Below are 19949 nucleotides of genomic sequence, written 5' to 3' on the forward strand. Positions count from 1 at the left end.
TGTATATGGGGAATAAGAGAGCATCATACTATGCTCCTTTAAAATACAACATTGTAGGTGCTGCCCCACATGGCCACTGTATGGAGTAGGTGTTGCTGTGGTTTGGCCAATTTCCACCATTCAACCCATTTCCCCAGTTTTTTGGGGCGGATGGATAGCCAGTGCTACTTGTGGAGTTGCACATTGTTCATATGGCAGTGTTATGCACAGCTGTTAATGTTGAGTGTTGCATGTGTTCTATTAGTGTTGCATGTGGAGTCCAGGTATTCTTGGACTCCAGCTCCCATCAGCCACAGCTACCATGGCCAATGGTTAGGCACGATGGAAGTTGTAGCTCAACAAAATCTGAATGGCCACAGGCTCCTCACCCCTGTTCTTATTATCCCACTAAACTCTGCCACCCTTTGAAATTCATATCCCCACGGGGATTGGATGAAATATAGCCATGCATTCCTCATGTGTGACTTGTATTTCTTTCGTATATCTTCTTAGAAAAGTGTATTTTCATCCTGCTGCACTTACAGTTGAAGTAAACAAGTCATGTACATAATTATTATTATTTGCATTTTATCATTTTCCTCTTTTTCTTTTTTCCAAAAAGTAACCCATTGCAACTTACAAAGTCGTACAAAGATTAAAAGCAGTAGCCATAAAAGATTGCGGGTGCGCAGCAAAACATCCTGATGCCATGTGCATGATACTGCAATGTGCCAGGGGTGGAGACATGGGGGGGGGCAAAGTTCCTCGGCCCCTAGGAGTTGGCGCATGTGAACCAGTTTAAAGCTACAACACAATAAAAACCTAAAAGCTCATTGATACATTAAAATGGCATCCTGCTCAGTAAAGGAGGGTTGATCCAGGTTGGTTTGTGTACATGTATATAAAACTACATTGTGGGAGATAATCAATGCAAAGATCCTGGATGCCACCTATAGATTCTTTAACGAAAGATCCCAAGCACTAGCTTAAGACAGGGATGAAATAAATAATTCTGGGCATTTAGAGCTTGCAGACTACTTGATTCACGGCTCGGTCTCTTAACCATTATGGTACACTTGTTAGTTTTCTATGATTTTTTTGAGGTGTCTTCATGGTTCTCCCCACCCTGTTTCTCAGAATAAGGTGGAAGGATTGCGGGAGAATCTTTACCTTCTGTCAAAGGAAAATCTTCGGGCAATGCTGCGTGTTGTCCTCGAGCACACAGAGGATTTTACTGATTCTGCTTATACTAGCCATGAGAATAGAGAGCGCATCTTGGAACTGTCCAAGCAAGGAAAGATGGAACTGGAGCAGCTGGTGTCAGCGTGGATGTATGCTGTAAGATTTTTTCTCCCCCCCCCCCCCAGCATTGCGGGTTCATTTACGTTTGCTTGAAAAGAAATACACTTCAGGGGCAATTTGCAGAGAACAGCTTATTTGATAACCCTAATAGCATCCCATTGCAATATTGCAAACATCATAAGTTAACTCTAATCCTTGCCGTTGGTTTTTTAAAACGTCGTTTTGTTTATTTGTGTTTTGCAGTCGTTTACAAAACCATAACTGAAACCAGATATAAACACACACTAATAATTGGAGATGCACACACACACACACACACACACACACCACCACCACCACCACCACCACCACACATCTGACTGTTGGCTAATATAGAAAAATACACTTGTATTGGACATATTTATTTGTCCTTTGGAGTCTGATTATGCTTTCCATTAACATTGGCTTGGTGGACATATGGTTTGGGAGCACCCGATTTTGCAGCATGGCTGTAAGGGGGTGGGCTTACAGGAAACAGCCACCTTGAAGTTCTTGCATTGTAAATAGCTTTCGCAATAAAAGTACTAAACAGCCACCCCTCATCAAATCCAGCTCTTCGAATGGCTCAGACAACTGCGGAGGGACAGGAGACAGGAAGGAGGAAGTGAGCGGAGCGGGCCCCGGGCTCAGGCAGCATACAAGAGCCCTACCTGCAGCCTGTGATATCAGCAAGGAAGGAGGGGCCGGCAGAGAGTTCCAGCGGGGAAACAGCAGAGGGGTGTCCTTTCAAATTCACCCTGGAACTGAGGCAATCAGTGGCTCGCAAACGCGGGGGGGGGGGAGATTTGGGGTCCCCAAACTACTCTGCTGGGGGAGGAGCCGAAAAGCACCATTGGGAGAATCTGATAGTCCTTACTGCAAAGAAAAGTCTCACTTTGTTCTGGGAGCTTTAACTTCCAAATCAGTATGCAAAGGGCTGCACCTTTTACTTGCAAACCCATGTTTGAATTATGATTATGACAATGAATTGTTTGAACAACTGAATTGCCTAAAAACCCATCCTGCGGGATTGGGAATTGTTTCTCTCCAGCAAAGTCAGAGGAAAAAAGACGTCACGGAAGACCTGGAAGTAGCGATATTAAAAATGTGTCAATGTATGACCGAGCTTCAGAGAGAAGTAAGTGCAATTCAGTACAATCTGCAGTAAATTTCGAGAGCTTCTTGGGCTTTGATATGTGTACCTTTCTGAAAAATAAATCCTTGGCTCAGCACATAATCATGTGATGGTAGTCCCAACTAATTGAATCTGCCACTTGAGCCTTTTTTTATATTGCGAGGTTATCTTGAAGTAATTACCTGCATAGAAGCCTGCTAGCATGACCTGAATACAAGAACACACATTGCTAAATAATATTTTAGAATTCGGCCTAGCATGGCTTGGGTTCATTCTTCTTATGTAGTTTATTGCCCAGTGGATGCTCTGGGTTATGGCATTATTGAACCTAAGTGCCGGTCAGGGTGTTTCTAGGAGCCCCAGGTCAGCTGCTCTGAGCACACTTTAGGAAGGACAGTTAGACATACGTATGGAAAAATAAGACACATCAGTTTACAGTTAAACGCAACTACAGTGGTACCTCGGTTTATGAACACAATTGGTTCCGAAAGTCTGTTCATAAACTGAAGCGAACTTTGCCATTGAAAGTAATGGAAAGTGGATTAATCTGTTCCAGACAGGTCCGCGGAGTACTCAACCTGAAGCCTACTTAACCCAAAGCCTGGGTGTAATTGGTTCCGGAAGTCTGTTCATAAACTGAAGCGTTCATAAACTGAAGTGAACTTTCCCATTGAAAGTAATGGAAAGTGAATTAATCCATTCCAGATGGGTCTGCGGCATTCGTAAACCGAGGTGTTCATAAACCGAGGTTCCACTGTACCAGTAATGGAGGGAAGGTTGGGTGGAGATGCTTAAGTGACCTGGGAGGTGAGTTGCTGCTGCTTACTGGGAGGGATGGTTTGGTGGGGAAGGCAGCTCAGCACAAGTGCTTGGTGGAGGCAATCCAGTGTTCCAGTTGTTGTGTTGACACATGCTGCCCCAATGCACTGCTGCCTCACCCCTCAGCTTCTGGGTAGCCAGCAACAACTCATGGAGGTGGGGCGAACATCTCTGCCCCACCGCGCTCTGTGAGACTGATTGCAAATCTTTAATTCTTTTTTTGTGATGGGGAATTGGAAAAAGAATGATGCATAATGATGGAAGCTTTGTCCCTATCGCCCAGTCTTAATTTGCTCTGAATTGTTCACCACAGGCAATCTGGTGTTGTAACCTACTGGTTTGTGTTTTTGTTTGTTTGTTTGTTTGTTTCTTCTCCTTCTCCTCCTCCTCCCCCCCAAATATATTTATATCAAAGCTTCACAGCGCAGCAACATCTGTCGCAGCAGACGTGATAAAATACCATTCTGACCACCTCATTTTGAAAGCTCTGAAAATCTGCGGGACAGAAGGAAACATAGAGGCAGTTGCAGAACACAGCTGTAAGCTCTCTGAGCAGAAAGAACAGTTGATTGAAGTAAGTTGGCGTTGTTTTCATGAACATGTTCTAAAAGGCTTTAATATTAAGATTTAAAGCGGTCTTGAGTTTTTGTCAGTTTGGGGCACAGCTGTGAAATTTGTGCAGGTTCCGACTCCACACACATTCCCATGCCCACACCCCAGGGTTGACTAGGATCAGTTGACTAGGCTGTTAGGCCTTGCAGTACCACAGTTCTCAAGTCTGCTTGTTCTGTGCTTTGGCTGGACTCAGGGATGGGGGAGCACATTAACATAACATAGCACAGCATTTTTTAAAAAAGTAAGAGGAGCCTTGTTGTATTAGGCCAGTGGTTCTCCCCAACTTTTTTCTTTGAGCCACAGCATTAAGCCAGTGGCTCACCTTGTCCTCTATTCTGGTTTCACAGTGGCCACATGATTCAGGAAGCTGTCTGTGGACAAACGCCGGCTCCCTCGGCCTGAAAGCGAGACGAGCGCCGCAACCCCATAGTCTCCTTGGACTGGACTTAACTGTCCAGGGGGCCTTTACACATTCTGACAATGGAGGTAGAACGCACTCTGCTGGTAGCTGTTGCTGCCTTTTGTAATGCATATCAGAGTTGCAAATCATGTTCTTAGGGTATGTTCCTGGTCCAGATGTGGCTCCCCAGGAGGTACCACGTCTGTTACCACCCTTAGAGTTGAAAGGGGAAATCTTGTATGGGGCAACACACCTTGTAGGTGGGTCATCTTAGTTGGGGAGTGTGGTTTTTTTAATATGCTGCTTCTCTGCCTTGTTCTACAAAGTGGTCCTGTAATGACACTAGTTTCTGACCTCAGTGTATTATGGTTCTAGAATCAATGCTGTGCAAAATGACTGTGTGACCACTCCAGCCAAGCTTCCAGTGCTATTGATTTCGGTGGGAGCATCATAGAATTGTAGAGTTGGAAGGGTCATCTAGAACAACCTGCTGCGATGCAGGAATGCTAAGCATGTTCAGGAGCGAAGCTGGAATTGCATGCTGGATCTCTGTCAAATGTCTTAACGAGCAGGAGGAGGAGGGAGAGAATTGGAGGAGTCAGATAAGAGTAGCCCTTTGCCTGGCTACCCAACTGCACATTTGGACCAAGAAAGGTCTAGGAACCCAGAGTTCAGGAGACAAGTGATGGAGGGGCAGGGAAGTCAACCATTGCTCCTCTCCCCTCAGCTTTTTAGCCATTCAGCAGAGATCCAGGTTTCCACCAGCAGTTTCTGAATTCTAAAAGCTTTCATTTGGCACCAATATAATTTTACCTTGTCTTTCCATAACAATCCCATAATTGGTAGGTGGGTTTTCCCGCTTCGTTTCCTAGATATGTCATTTATTGAGGCATGTCTCCGGAACAGAGCCACTCGAAATTACTTGTCTACATGCAGAAGACACTTTTCACGTGACGGGGCCTCAGGTAGGTGTCAATTTTACCTTGCAGTGTTGAAAGAGATCCTTTCAAGGCAGACATGTACTTGCAGTATCTCATTTTGGACACACCCAGCATTGGAAACAGCACAGCTAGGAGGCATTGAACTGCTGTGCCATAAGCTTTGGGGTGATGACCACTAGCAACAGCTTAGCCTCTATCGCTGCTACATATTTTTTTTTTCCCTGTATCAAATTGATGAGTTCTGATATTACCTTTTAATCAGTCCACCTGCTCATCAGCCATTACACATTCAAGCTGATTTCCTTCATCTAACAGATCAAATTAAATGGATTTATATTAATGTGCATCAGTATTACTCCAAGTCTACATGGACTTTACAAATGGAGTCCAATTTAATATCTCTTCTTCTATTTCACTATCTCTTAGTTCCTTTCGTACAGTATGCCATATTTTTAAGCGGCATGCTTTGTGAAGGAGCCTAGCAGTGAGCACTTTTGCAGTTGTGAACAGATTCCACACCAGCTCTTGGCACTCTGAACTAGTGGTGTTAAATTATCAGGAATAATCCTTTGGATAATATTATTGAGAATATTCTCGATTAATGAGAACATTAGAGAATTTTCATTTAAAATAGGAGAATATTCATTTTAATGCATTGAAAATGATATACCAATTTTAATGCACTTTAAACCATTCTAAGGTGATAGTACCAGTAATTGTCATGTTAAGGTTTGGTATAAGGAAACTCAGTAGCTAAATCATATTTTATTCTTCCATTAGAACATGTACATGTAATAGGACAAGTCAAAAAATACAATTGGCATGTTAAGGTTTGATACAAGTAAATTCAGTAATAGGTTATCTTGTGCTTCTAATAGCTCTAACACTTAATAACTGTTTTGGTGACTAAAACATAGCTTGATGAACAAAATTATATGCATACATATAAAAAAGAACCCATTAACATTAAATATATTACCATTATATGATAATATATTTCAGTATGGCAGTCTCTGGTAAATGGCACCTTGTACCATTGAATGGCACTACAAAAACCAGTTACTGGCAGTAAATAAAAATATAGAAACATCAGCTGTTTAAATCAAGGCCACCTCACATGCTGTTACACATAATTGTAAAGGCCTAGGTATTTTAAGTGTATAAAGCATTAAAGCTACTTTCTGTAAAAAAGAAACCACACTGTATGGCCAAGGGTATAATTGCTAAGAAAAAGGTCACACCAAAAAAGGCTATTACATATACTGTAGTTGAAATACATACAAATGTTCATCAAATTAAATGCATAGGATTTTTAAAACTAAAAAAATAAAAATGTTTTCTGTAGCTCACAGTTCAGAACTGCCAATGGTGAATGACACAATGCCCAGTAATGTAACTGGATCAAAAAAAAATCATTATTCATTACTTAAACTGGCAGTATCACAGCTTGACTTACTGTTCACAATATTTTTTTTAAATGTGGGTTGTAAAACTGGTTGTTACATTAGAATTTACAGTTTGTGGAGAATATTCTCTGGATAATATTCTCACCTCACATCACTACTCTGAACACAGGACATCCTTTGCAAAGCACAACTCTTTCAGCACTGACCCAATCCCATTTTTATTAATCTAATTTGATTTTGCTGGGGTCAAGTACCAGTGGTATAACCCTTTGGAATGATTTTCTTCAATGTTATAGTAATTTTGCGGTTAACACCCACAGGGAATTCTCTCCACAGAGAGGAGAAGGATTATATACAGTACCCAAGGCTAGTTCCTGATTCACAGACTGTAGTTTATTGTTAATATCTGTACTGGACTATAGAGGAAGGCCAGAATTTAGACTTGCTCTGAACAAATGAGGCTACTTTACACCAATCAGACCATTGGCTCATATATCCTGATACTGCTTTCTGTCCAAAGTGTTGGCAAGTTGTGTTTGCTGCAAATCCTCTTGCTAAATTCTATGTGAATTCCATATTAGATGGATTTCATGAACATCTGAGTAGCAAAATTGCTTTGGGACAAAGGGGAATGTTCGTTTTAGGACCATTTTTAGTAACCAGTGTTCCACAGGTGCAGTATAGTTTATGTGGAACAACATCTGGGCTCACATCTGCAATACTGCACATCTGTGATGAGATAAAGCGCTTCTTACGGACATTCTACCAATTTCAGTGAACTTTTTTGCCTTTAATATGAATGTATTATGTAAATTAATAATAATCTGTGAAATTACCGTGATTAATTATATTAAGTGGTTTTTCTCAGTTCACTCAATTTAAGAAAGCTGTTTGTTCAGAACAGTTTTACACAATGTGCTCCCGATGAATGCCCTTAGTGTTTGCAAAGCTTTGCCAAGCAAATGCTACAGCGGCCCTTTTTTAAATACAAATGAGAGGCTGTTTATTCTTCGCCTCTGGGGGTGGATGCTGATTAGCAATTTCTGGTTACATGGCAAGATCTGCTTTGTTTCCTTCAGATAATTTCTGCTGCAGAAACCCTGACTTTGCATCCTTCCAGCAAGATTGCAAAAGAAAATCTGGATGTGTTCTGCGAAGCCTGGGAGTCACAGCTGACTGACATGTCCTTGCTCTTAAGAGAAATCAGTGATGTGTTTGAAGGAAGACGAGGTGAGAGAGCTGTTCTTAGATGCAGACAACCTACTGTCCTTAAATACAAGCTACCAACTTACAGCCCACGCGTATTCTGAGTACTCTGGCTGTTATGAAAGATGGGTTTGAGGATCTAAGTTGTATCCTTTATAAGGTCAACAAATGACAACTTGGAGTCACTTGACATTTTACGCAGCTCCATAGATACCCTTGTATTTGCTACCTTGCACATTGTAAAGCCTGCAGAGCAAATACGCAGCTCCAGAAGCAGCAGATACATGACATGGAGGCCCAGTTGGCAGAGCTTCTTGTCCACTGAGTGTTTAGAAACATGTAATTTACTATTGCATTTATTAGCCCAGCAAACTTTGGAGTACCCATGCTGCTGTGCTGGTTTGAAGTAGCTAAATAATAGCTCAGTCTAGATCAGTGGTTCCCAACAGGTGGTCCGGGGACCCCCAGGGGTCCGCGAGCTATGCCAGAGGGGTCCGCAAGATGCTATTAGAATAAAAAATATATTAAATATATTTCGTATGATAACAGATTTTTTGTTTTGGCCGTTTCCTGCATGAGCAGAGTCTAGCGCAAAACTAGAATTAGATAGAGGCAGTAGTTCTGCTGTATGCCGTTAGGTGGCGCTTTACAAACACTACTGTTTTGCAAAGAGGCAGCGCGCGCATTCTACTAACGCTCACCTCCCCAAGATGCTTTGCGCGCGTCGGCTTCATTTGTGCGCTACTGCGCAGGTACCCTGTCTTCTCCATTCCCCTCCCTCCTCCCTGGACTCTTATAAAAAGACTCTTAATTTGGCTCTCACTTTTTAATTTTAGGATTAGGAATTAATGGGGGTCCTTGTCACAATAGCAGCTCGATGAGGGGTCCTCGAGAAAATTTTGTTGGGAACCCCTGGTCTAGATAGTCACTCTGAATCAGTCTGGTTTCCCCTTTTCAGGGAAATATTGGCTGTGCTAGCATGTAGCACTGAACCATGGTTTAGTCTTATGAGGACATGTTGCAGGGAGCCATGGTCTCAACATGCTCCCTGCTCCCCTTGTGTGGCTGGAAGGAGCAGCTTGAAAGCTTTTCATATCTGCTTTAGAGCTTTTTATGATGTCCATACATGGGGAAACTGCATTTAGTTTTAGCTATGGTGATGATGATGATGATGTTGGTGGTATATAAATACGTATGTTCATCTGAAGATCACAGGGTGGTTCACAACATAAATATACAAAATGAGAACACAATATATATAAAAACAGACCAATAACCCCTCTCCAAAGGCCTGGTTATAGAGAAACATTTTTGCCTGGCACCAAAAGATACATAACGGTTAGTGTAAGCAAGCCAGCTCCGAACCCATAGCTTATAAAGCTGACTTGCTTTCACTAAACATAGTTAACAAAATTTACGGTTTGGACAGAAGTGGAAACTGTTGGCCTCCTCCTTGCAGCTGCGCCAACAGGAAGCGGGTAGCACACAAATCTTAGGCTCGCTGCAGCTCATGCTCATAATTCTAGCCATGGTTTGGTGTTCACGTGCATGATTTTGAGATTGAACCTTTTGTAAATTCGGGGTTCCTTGAATCTGACAAGGAGCATTTCATAAGTCTGGTGCAATCATGCATGCACAGTTAATGCTTTAAAAGAAGTGAGTTCAAGCTTGGTACGTCAAGGAATCCGTTCTCTTTTGTTTGGACAACTGAGGAGCCCCTGCTCATCAGCCTTGGAGCTCCTGCACATTGCATAGGATTCTGGGGGATGTTCCTGGGTGCATTTTCATTTCTTGGGCCTAGTAGTTGCTCCCTGTAAATTGGGGGTATATTGTATGATGTACCCTGTAGTTTCTCCCGAGGCTGAGCTTTGCAAGGAAGGCTTTTTAAAGTAGCTTGTCCAATACTGAGCAGCTCTGATAAACCTTTCAAAGACCTCCCGGGTGGTTTAGTTTGAAAACCACTATTTTAGAGGGATAAACGTTATACAGTGAGAGTACTTTATAGGTTTTGCTTTTTATGGCGATGCAGCAATGACCTTTCAAGCATTAATTTCAGGAAATGCTTACTAATACAAAAGAATGGAAACATGGGGTTTGTTTTTTGGGGGGAGGGGGTTGTAAAGACGCCTTTCTTTCTGTCTGACCTAAACTGTCCAGTGTTCTTGCAAAAGAAACACCCTTTTATTTCTGTACTGTCTGCTCTCATTCTGCTCACTCCACAATGTAGTGAATGTAGCTATTTGATTTTTAAACTGCTATCCTTTCTGCTTGGATGGGATCTCTCTGATGACTCTTCGCAACTTTTGGCCTATTTTCTGTGGTGGGTAAGTCACCTGGTATTTGTATGGCATGTAGAAAAGAAACTGTGAAAGAGCAAATCTCTCTCTTAATGTCTTGCCCAAGGCATTGTGCAGTGTTATTTATCAAGAGGCTTCTCATTTCTAAGCATAATTTTAATTTTCTTCAGATAAGTTTAATTCCACCTTTTCAGTTTTATGGAGGGTTTCACCACCACCTCATTGAATTGTGCCACACTTCATTTTATAGAAATGTAGCATTTGGTGTATTGATTCAGTTGTGTGTTTTATGGAAAACTCAGGGCAAAGAAATTAGGTTTGATATTAGAGCAAAACCTGACATACAATGGTAGCTTTTACTGCAGAGTGCCAAAGGGGAAGTCTGTGTTTAGTCTTTTAAACTCCCCAGTTTCCTATTGCATTTCTGCTAGGAGGGCCAAGATCTACAAGTGTCCTAACCAGTGCTTTTTTGGGGGGGGGGTGCATACCCCTAAACATTTTGTGAATCTTTGTACTGTACTTTTGTCCATTTACTGTATTTATTTTTCCTGATTTGAACTATAAAATGGTGATTTTCTTGAGTCAAAATGACAGTACCCCTAAACTTCTATACCTGTGAAGGTATAGGAACTGCGAAGTGTGGCTGGAAGCAAAAGCCATATGGAAACAGTTCACAGCAGGGGAGAAGATCCATCGTAGCTTCTGCTTCAATACTACATCAGCCATCACCCATCGTGACATATACAAGTAGGCTTCCTCCTAGTTTGCTGTAGGGCAGGATGCCTTAGCAGTTCTGTAGAAGAATTTCAGCAAGTGCAGCTTTTCTGCAGCGCTGCAATCTGCAGGACAAGTAGCTGCACCTGCCAAAATTATCCCCTTTGCGCAAAGAGCCCTATTCCGAAGCTCCCAGTTAAGTTCTCTATAGCAGAGCTCTCTTGCATCCTTAGCGTAATGATTAATCCTGTCCAGGCAGGAGGGCACTTTGATGTCCTGATTGGAAGTTTGGTTTGAAAGAAGAACTGTGCATTACGCCAATCTGGCTGGCTAGTGCTGCAAAACAGCCACTTGTCATTATGCATGCTTTGCTTGTTAACAATGGGAGCAGTTCCCCCCCCCCCCCACCATCCTTCTTAAATCCGTATCTATTCCTGCTTGTTCCGTGGTGGGCCATTGGATCAAATAGATATTTACAAAAGAAAAAGAAATGCCAGCGTGGCTTGAGGAATATGAGTGAGTGCTCTTTGGATATGGCATAGTGAACAGGAGATTGTTTTCCTATTTCACCTGCTTTTTCCCTCATTTCTGTTCCTGAAGTATATTTTTAAAAGAACCAGAAGCACATTTCGAGACAAGCTTCTATTTTGTCCTTTTGCTGCCTTGGTTCCATCTAATGGAATCTAACATTGTAGCTCTGAAACTGTTGAAAGTCACCTCAAGGAGAACTACCGTAATCATAGTTTGCAAAGGCATTGCTAGATACTTAACACCCCTGATGATCTGTGTCTTTAGATGGAAGGAACTATTTCCAACTCATAGAATCAAATTTCTGTTGGAATTATTGACTCCTCATCAAATCCAGAGTAGTGTTTTCCCATGCCCTAATGCAATGGCTGCAATCCAGAGAGAGAATTGGCCATGTTGAGGTTCCATTGAAAACAGTGCGGAAAGTTAATATATTCATATTTACCGTCAGTTCCATTAATTTCAGTCTGAATCTTAATGCAACTAACCTTCTCTGGACTGAGGCTCAAAGTGTAAAGGGCAAGATGTTGCGCCTCCTAACTCTGCAGTGAGCACACACAAGAAAAATGTGACCAGTCAAATCCTGCCTCCCATGACTATAGAGACTATTTCATACTTTATGTGTTTTCTGTGGACAGAAACAGTTAACAAGCACAATTTTTGCTTAAAATTTGAAGTAGGTCTAAGTATTTGATTTGTCCCAGCTGACTAAGATGCACATTGCCCTAGAACAGGCATGGCCAAACTTGGCCCTCCAGCTGTTTTGGGACTACAATTCCCATCATCCCTGACCACTGGTCCTGTTAGCTAGGGATGGTGGGAGTTGTAGTCCAAAAACAGCTGGAGGGCCAAGTTTGGCCATGCCTGCCCTAGAAGAAGAGAATATCAGTTTTCTTTCTAAACCCAAAGCACACCTCTCCAGTTTAGGAGTGAGTAATGCCTAAATGCCCTTAAACTTTCCATATTGGTACAGTGTTGTTGCACTTTAAATTATATTGTATGAAATTGCCAATGGAATGTTTGCTATAATTTCATAGCAAGCTTAGAAAATATTACATACTATGCAGTTATATTTTTTTGTGCATTTATGAAATGGCCTAAATGTTTCCCGCAAGGAGAATGGGGGAGAGGGGTAGAAATCTAAACCAATTTGCAATATTTTGACTTTTCCTATCAGAGCAAAGTGATTACTTGGCATTCAAGGAAAATTTCAATGCAGAACTTTAACCTGGGGGTGATTTATGCCATTCCCCTCTTTTTTTGCAGGGTAATATAGAGTCGTGTGTGTGTGTCCCCATTTGGCAACATCCACAAGTTGTCACATGCTTAAAAGAAAATCCACACAACCAATTTATTATGTAAATATTGAGGGAGGAAAATTAGTCTGCAGCACTTCCATCTCACAAATTGTACAGGGACCTGGTTCAGCCAATCACAGATTATTGTGAATGAGCTGCATGAGATTTCATCTTGCTCATTCCCACTCCGCACATAGCATACGAGAGATGGAGAGAGAAAGCTTCTGTTTCCAGTTTAGGACAAACCACAGTTCTTTGATGTGTATAGGGGGCATACATGTGTATGTGTATGGGTTGTCATAGCCAGTTAATGCATACAAACTGCTTTCTAAAACCACAACTGGTCCTGGTTTGTTTTAACTAACTGCGGTTAGACCGTAATTTATGTTCAGCGACAGAGCAAAATATTTCACCCTATGGATTTATACAACATAAACTTCCTGGGTGTTTTCTGAATTCTTTTATCACAAAATTGATCCTGCCTTCACCATTGCTAGAGAACAAAAAACAAAAAAACAATAGTGGCATTCTAGATGGGGGGGGGCATCCCTTAATTTCTTTGATAATAATTAAAGTTGTAATCAACACTTCAGTTTGTTCTTGTCAGGAAGATGGCTAAGCCTATATACTAAAAGTGGGCTGAAAGTTTAGCAGGCTAGTCCCCTCCACCTGCCCCTTAATTTACAAACTTTATATTTTTTACAGTAATGTAATTTTTTAAGCTGTCACTTTACAACTTGTGGGATGTGATGGGAAAGATATGTTTTTGATGTCTGTGAGGCAAACGCTCTCTGCTTTTTGGTGATGGTTAAAGACTGAAGAGCAATCAAAATGTGCTGGACACTTTCTAATAAACCAAGTGTATTTTTACAATGAACTGCTTGGCTCCAATCTGATTTGTGTTTTCTTTCCTTCGTGGGAGAAGCCGGAGTGCCGTGGGCTCTATTTCAGCCGTGACTCCTCAACTCCCTCGGCTGCCGCCACCCCTGTTGAAATGTTTCTCAGCTTCCTCCTCTCTCTAAGCCACTTCCATCTTTCCACTCTGCTTTCCCTTTGCCAGACATTCTGTCCTTTCCTCATACCATGTTGAGGGACTCTCATCCTTTGATTGACAGTAGCCAGGGGTGAGTGAAGGCACCATGAAGTACTTGGAACACTGAGCTGGACTGATCTTTTGACTCAGCCACAGTGGCCATGCCTCACTTATTTACCTAGTAGAGCAGGCATCCCCAAACTGCGGCCCTCCAGATGTTTTGGCCTACAACTCCCATGATCCCTAGCTAACAGGACCAGTGGTCAGGGATGATGGGAATTGTAGTCCAAAACATCTGGAGGGCCGAAGTTTGGAGGTGCCTGTAGTAGAGCAACACATGAATTGCATTGTCTGGGATATTCTCTCCAGTCTTCCGTACATGGGTTGGTCCAGCAGACCAAATTGCTTTACTTGCTCCATTGCCTGCCCTCCGTTCTGTTGCACAGATGATGATAGATCATGTCACAGATCTTACCGTACATATCCTCTCCTTTTTTGTGGGCATGAATGAGCTTTGTGCAAAGGGCTTGTAGCACACAAGATTATCTGTGCCATGGAAGGGGAGTACGCCAACCCTTCCTCTCTAATAGAGCACCTCCCGGTAAGCACATCTCAGCCACGTTGGTAGTTAAACTTTTACATAGTACAGTCGTACCTTGGTTCTCGAATGGAATCCATTCCGGAAGTCCATTCGACGTTCGAAAATGAAAGTGCAGCTTCCAATTGGCTGCAGGAGCTTCCTGCACTCAATCAGAAGCCGCATCAGACGTTCGGCTTCCAAAGAGCGTTCACAAACCGGAACACTTCCTTCCGAGTTTGCAGCATTCGTGAGCCAAAACGTTCGAGTCACAAGGCATTCGAGAACCAAGGTACAACTGTACAGCATTTCTGGATCCCGGTATAAAGCTTCAACTAGCTATTTTTCTAGCATGATAACACTGATTGTGGCTCTCCAGATAATGCCACTCCAAATAATATTTTTTAATCATCTTGGGGGATGACATTCAGTTGGTTTTGCTAGCAGATCTCTCCATTCTGTGACACTCACAGCAGGTCAGATGTTAATTAGATGTGTGTTTAAACCTTTCTGGTTTGAATGCCAAGGTCTTTTGGGCCACACAGGTGCCATCAGAATCCTATGAATAATACTTATGTGAACATACAACCACCTCACCCCTCCTTGAAAACTACTTATGTAGGGCAGGAAAGACAACTAGCTGAGATGTTTTTTATCAGAAATTACCAAGAGAAAGCCAGTCTCCCAACTCATTTCTGCACTTGCTTGTGTGGTGTAGGCGTTCTTTGCCCCATGAAATAGTTCTCTCCCTCCCCTTGGGCATTCAGAAAGGTATTAGAAGATTTTAGAAAGACTGTCATTGAAAAGGAAGGGCGCCTACTCAATGTGCCAGGTCTTCAAAGAATCAAATTTAAGCAGTAGCAGAATTTCCCTTTTATATACTGAAAGCATGGCAGAATCCGTGAAGAGGAATTGTTAGAGGTAGGTAGCTCTTTTCTTTAAAAATATTTTTTTAAGCCTAAAGAAATGAAAGAATAAGTCTGAGGTGTGCGTGAAAGCTACATGACAAATTTTAATGTGTTCTTAGGCGAGAAGCGTGTGTACCTGTCACTGCCCAGGCCAGGGGTAAGTTCACTTTTGTGGGGTTCCTGCTGCGTTTACTTTTTTTTCATACACAAAAAATTATTTTGCTTCATTCCACATACCACCTCCTTATTTGCCATCATACTCTAATTTTAAAAAATCTAGTTTTCTTTCGCCCCCTTTCAGAAGGTTAATAAAAAACCTCATATTGCCATCCTGGCTATAGACGGTAGTTTTCTTTGAGGAAGTAGCAGTAACTAAACAAAAAAGAAAGTTGGGTAATCCTTTCCCCCGCCATCTCAACTGCAGTGCTTTGCCTAAGACCCCCATAGTTCAGTTCATGACATTGCCTATTGAAGTCAGTATGTAATCACAGGTGATATAGGAGACTCTGCTTTATAACGTGGAGAACTGCTGCTGATCAGAGTTGAAAATTTTGTGCTATATGCCTGATTTACTCCCATATTTTAAAAATCTGAAATTTTAGCAACAGCCATGGGTCACTTCTATTGTGTTCAGTGAGCCCATAAGGAAGGGGTTTCAAAAAGCAGGAAGTCCATGAAAGGAGAACAGCAGTTGGTTCATTCCAACACTGACCCAACAACATAATCCTTCATTGAATGCAATCATTTTTACTCTGGGGTTGGAGGGAAGAGCTTTCTTGAAAAACAGCACACATTCTTGGGAATTCACCTGTTGATCCTTTTGATGGATTAATAGTAACACTGGAAGCAAATTCCATTCGGTAAACCTTTTCTTTCTTTCTTTTTACAGAAGCATAATGCAAATATGAAAGCCTTAAAGCCGGTCAGGCTTGATAGTGAGGTAAGATACTACTTCTTAATCCACTAGTACAATTTTTCTGTGCGGTAGTTGTGAAGCTGAATAGTGCAGTGTTTCCCAACCAGTGTGCCTCCAGATGTTTTGGGACTACAACTCCCATCATTCCTGACCACTGGTCTTGCTAGCTAGGGATGATGGGAGTTGTAGTCCCAAAACATCTGGAGGCACACTGGTTGGGAAACACTGGAATAGTGTATTAAGCAAAAAGGAAGTAACTTCTGTCACTTGCAGGAGCAAATGAAACTTGGGAAGCTAGGCTTAGAACTGCATAAACTGACGACGCGCGTCGACTCTGAGATGGAGAAGTGGGATGATCCTGAAAACGAGATTTTACGGCATGGGCAAGGCCTGTCTAGCATGGCCTATTCTATGTTCTTATTTACAAGGTAAAAACAAAAGGGTCAGGGAGGGAGGGAGGAATATTAAGGAGAGAATGGTTTGAAGGAGAAACCATGGTTTGAAGGAGTATTATGAAAAGAACCGGTTTGAGGAAGCTATTCTTCTTAGCTTTCATCTTTCTGCCCTCCCCTTGCCAAACTCGACACTATTTTCCTCGGGGCTGGGACCTCTCTTTGCTCATGTTAATTTGAAGGCTAAACAAGAAATTGCACTAAACATGCAGCTGAACTTGAAAATGGCCACTGTATTCCCTTCCCCTCTCCCTTTTAACATTGAGTGAAAGCTCCTAGAACTTGACTCGTATTATAATGTCCTTTTTGTCCACAATGCTGGCTGGCAGGCAGGGAAAGGGGATGGCGGACGTCATAATATTTCACAAGCCCTACTTTGACGCTATAAAGCGACAAAGGGAGCTAAATACATGGGTGGCGCTTTTTGCAGCAGATGCATATTCAGCATAGTGCCCTGAAAAGCGCCATCGTGTGCAGTGATTATGCTGTGTAAAAATATATACATTAGAGCTTTTTGCTGTTGAGGTATAGCGTGAGCCATCTGGCTGCAGAAACGGCTGCCTAGGACAGAAGCTCTTTAGGGGCATTAATGAAATACCACGTACAGTGGAACCTCTACTTACGAATAACTCTACTTATGAATGCTTCTACTTACGAATGGAGCTCCGTCCGCCATCTTGGATGCGGTTTAGATAGGATTTTTTCTACTTACGAATTTTTAGATAGGGTTGCTTCTACTTACGAATTTTTTCTCCCAATGCATTTCTATGGGATTCGACTTACAAATTTTTCCGACTTACGAATGTCCGTTTGGAACGCATTAAATTCGTAAGTAGAGGTACCACTGTAGGTATTGTCAGGTGGGTCCTAGGATCTCTTGCAATGTTGTAGGGGGTGTTGTGGGACTGCTGAGTTGCATCTACCGTAAGAGTTGCCCCCCACCGCCCTTTGCAGCATTGAAAGAGATCCCAGAAAGTTTGTCTTGCTGACCCCCAGCCCCCACCCCAATTGTGTGTACTTGGTTTTGTATCCTGGGGAAGGCAGCCACCAGCAAAGTCTGAGAAGTGTCTGGCCGGCATTTAAGGTCACTGCTCTTTCCTCTTCTGAACACTAGCAAGACAGTAAAAACATATATAAAAAAACCAGCTCATTACACTGGCCTTCCATGTTTCATCCTTATTTGAAATCTTACTTTGCACCTTCAAGTTAAGTAACCTTGATGTAGTTACAGCCAAGACAGCTCGTTCTCATGTAGTGAGGGATGTTTTGATTAAAAAATCACTGTGCTCCTGTATCTTCAGCCAAAGCAATGCCCAAGTCTGGAGCAGAACCGAGAGGTTGAGCTGTTCTCTCCTTAGCAGAGCCTTTTCTGGGCCACTCAAATACAGATATAGAAACTCCAGAAGTGGTCGGACTTGCAACTCAAGTCAGTACCAGCCAGGAATAGTGAGAGTTGCAATCCCAAAACCTGGAGGGACTACAAGTTCCCCACCTCTGCACAAAAACTTCAACTTCTCTGGCCCAGCCCTCCAGAGCCCTAATCACAGGGTTTGTCGATTAAACTGTCCTTAGTGTGTTGGAATTGCTATTATCATTATTATTTCTCTCTCTCTTTTGTTTAGAGGGGAAGGGCTGCTGAAAACCACTCAGGATTTATTTCAGCAGTCAGAGGTAATGAACAATCAAAAGGGAGTTCGCAAACTACTTTCAAGATGCTGTCAGCAAAATGTTTTAATTAATTCCTGGAACAACGTGAGGTTCTAGTAACAAAAACACCGAGCAGTTAAATCGTGGGTCCTTTGGGTTGTCTAATGAATACAGCACTCTTTGTCTAGGTTAATATTTCTCCTAAAAATTATTCCTCTTAGGTATCATTTAGAGGTTGGGAAAATCTAATAAGCACATTTGTATGTATCTTGAGAGTTGTTGTTTTTTAAAAGGATTTCCGTATATGTGAACTGTGTGTTGATTGTAATTTTTGTGGAGTGGAGAAGAGAAGTGGGGCTTGCTTCATTCACCCCCAAGTTGATTTTTAATCTTTCCTCCCAGTTGTACTCTGGTGGGAGACAGTAAGAATATTGCTGTGCTGCTTCCCATATATCGTTCAAATGATGGACATGTGATCCTGGATATACCCGTGCCTCCATTTCTCTCTCGGAGCAGGTCTTTTCTAGTCTGCAGGTCAGGATAGGCTACAAGGACAAGGGAGGGGACTGCAGGCAGCCAGTGGATGTGGGGAACATTATTAAATACACACACACACTTACACCAATGTATTTATTTTAAGCGATCTGTCTCTCTTAAACAACAGTATTTTAAAGTGTCCATTTGACTTGTTCAATCACCAACAGGTTTCCAGGCCTGTTGTTGAGAGTAGGACCTCCCCTTGTCTCTAGTGTTGACTGTTCTTTAGGTTTGCATTTAACTTTCCCCCCTTCTGTCTTAGGCCTTTGCTGCAGAAGGACTAAAGCTCGCCTCAGCTCTCCTTGCGTTTTCTAATCAGGTACCGTACAAATTCCAAATATGAAAAAAAAAGTTGCGTTTAAAAATTTCTGTTCTTGATGCTTCCATGCCTGGTTTCTAGCCTTTGCTTTTCCCTTATATAAATTCCATCATGTTTAGCTCACCTATCTTAGAGGCATCTATCTATTCGTTTCAGCTGGAAGATGATGACAAGCCATTGGTTCTACAGGAGATTGACAAAATGGTCCCTGCTTATCAGCAGCTTCAGGTAACAGCCAAAACCCCTGTTCAGGGTAAAACTGCAACTTTCACAAAGGTAAGCTTCTTAATAAATTTTAAACAGTGTTTTGCCAAATGAACTTGCTTTTTCAATCTTCTCTTTTTTGTAGTCAAAGGAGGAAAACGTAGTGTTAGTCATGCTGAGAGCAGATAGTGAAATCAGTAAGCCTGCTTTCAAATATGACTAATGTTGAGTATCACACATATTATTTAGGTGTGTGTGTGTTGAATAGAGCAGGCAGAGGTTGTATGGTGCTATTATGTCGCTAAAATTAACCAGGTCTCAGCTTGGGAGGCCACTTTACAATTATACGGTGACGCTTAAATACAAATCGTAGCCAAACAAGTCACCGGCCTTCTAGAAACAAATGTGGTGCTCCAAAAAGTTTCCTTGTTCCAACAAATAATAATAATAATAATAACAACAATAATTTATTATTTATACCCCGCCCATCTGGCTGGGTTTCCCCAGCCACTCTGGGCGGCTTCCAACCAAATATTAAAACAGTACAGCATTAAACATTAAAAACTTCCCTAAACAGGACCGCCTTCAGTTGTCTTCTAAAAGTAAAATAGTTACTTATTGCCTTGACATCTGCTGGGAGGGCGTTCCACAGGACGGGTGCCACTACCGAGAAGGCCCTCTGTCTGGTTCCCTGTAAC

At 42.1% G+C, this 19949-nt stretch overlaps 1 protein-coding gene across 1 annotated transcript in view; it reads left to right on the forward strand.

Annotated features, from left to right (window-relative positions):
- Positions 1–19949, forward strand: part of CTNNAL1 (catenin alpha like 1) — a 45626-nt gene that overhangs the window by 23593 nt on the left and 2084 nt on the right. The window contains exons 7-17 of the mRNA XM_035124569.2: positions 1117–1317; positions 2351–2437; positions 3669–3827; positions 5141–5233; positions 7695–7845; positions 15296–15333; positions 16066–16116; positions 16366–16520; positions 18167–18215; positions 18991–19047; positions 19204–19323. Coding sequence (XP_034980460.2) covers positions 1117–1317; positions 2351–2437; positions 3669–3827; positions 5141–5233; positions 7695–7845; positions 15296–15333; positions 16066–16116; positions 16366–16520; positions 18167–18215; positions 18991–19047; positions 19204–19323 — 1161 coding nt within the window. The remainder of the gene's footprint in view (positions 1–1116; positions 1318–2350; positions 2438–3668; positions 3828–5140; positions 5234–7694; positions 7846–15295; positions 15334–16065; positions 16117–16365; positions 16521–18166; positions 18216–18990; positions 19048–19203; positions 19324–19949) is intronic.

Source organism: Zootoca vivipara, chromosome 8, assembly GCF_963506605.1.
Source record: "Zootoca vivipara chromosome 8, rZooViv1.1, whole genome shotgun sequence".
Classification (NCBI taxonomy): domain Eukaryota; kingdom Metazoa; phylum Chordata; class Lepidosauria; order Squamata; family Lacertidae; genus Zootoca; species Zootoca vivipara.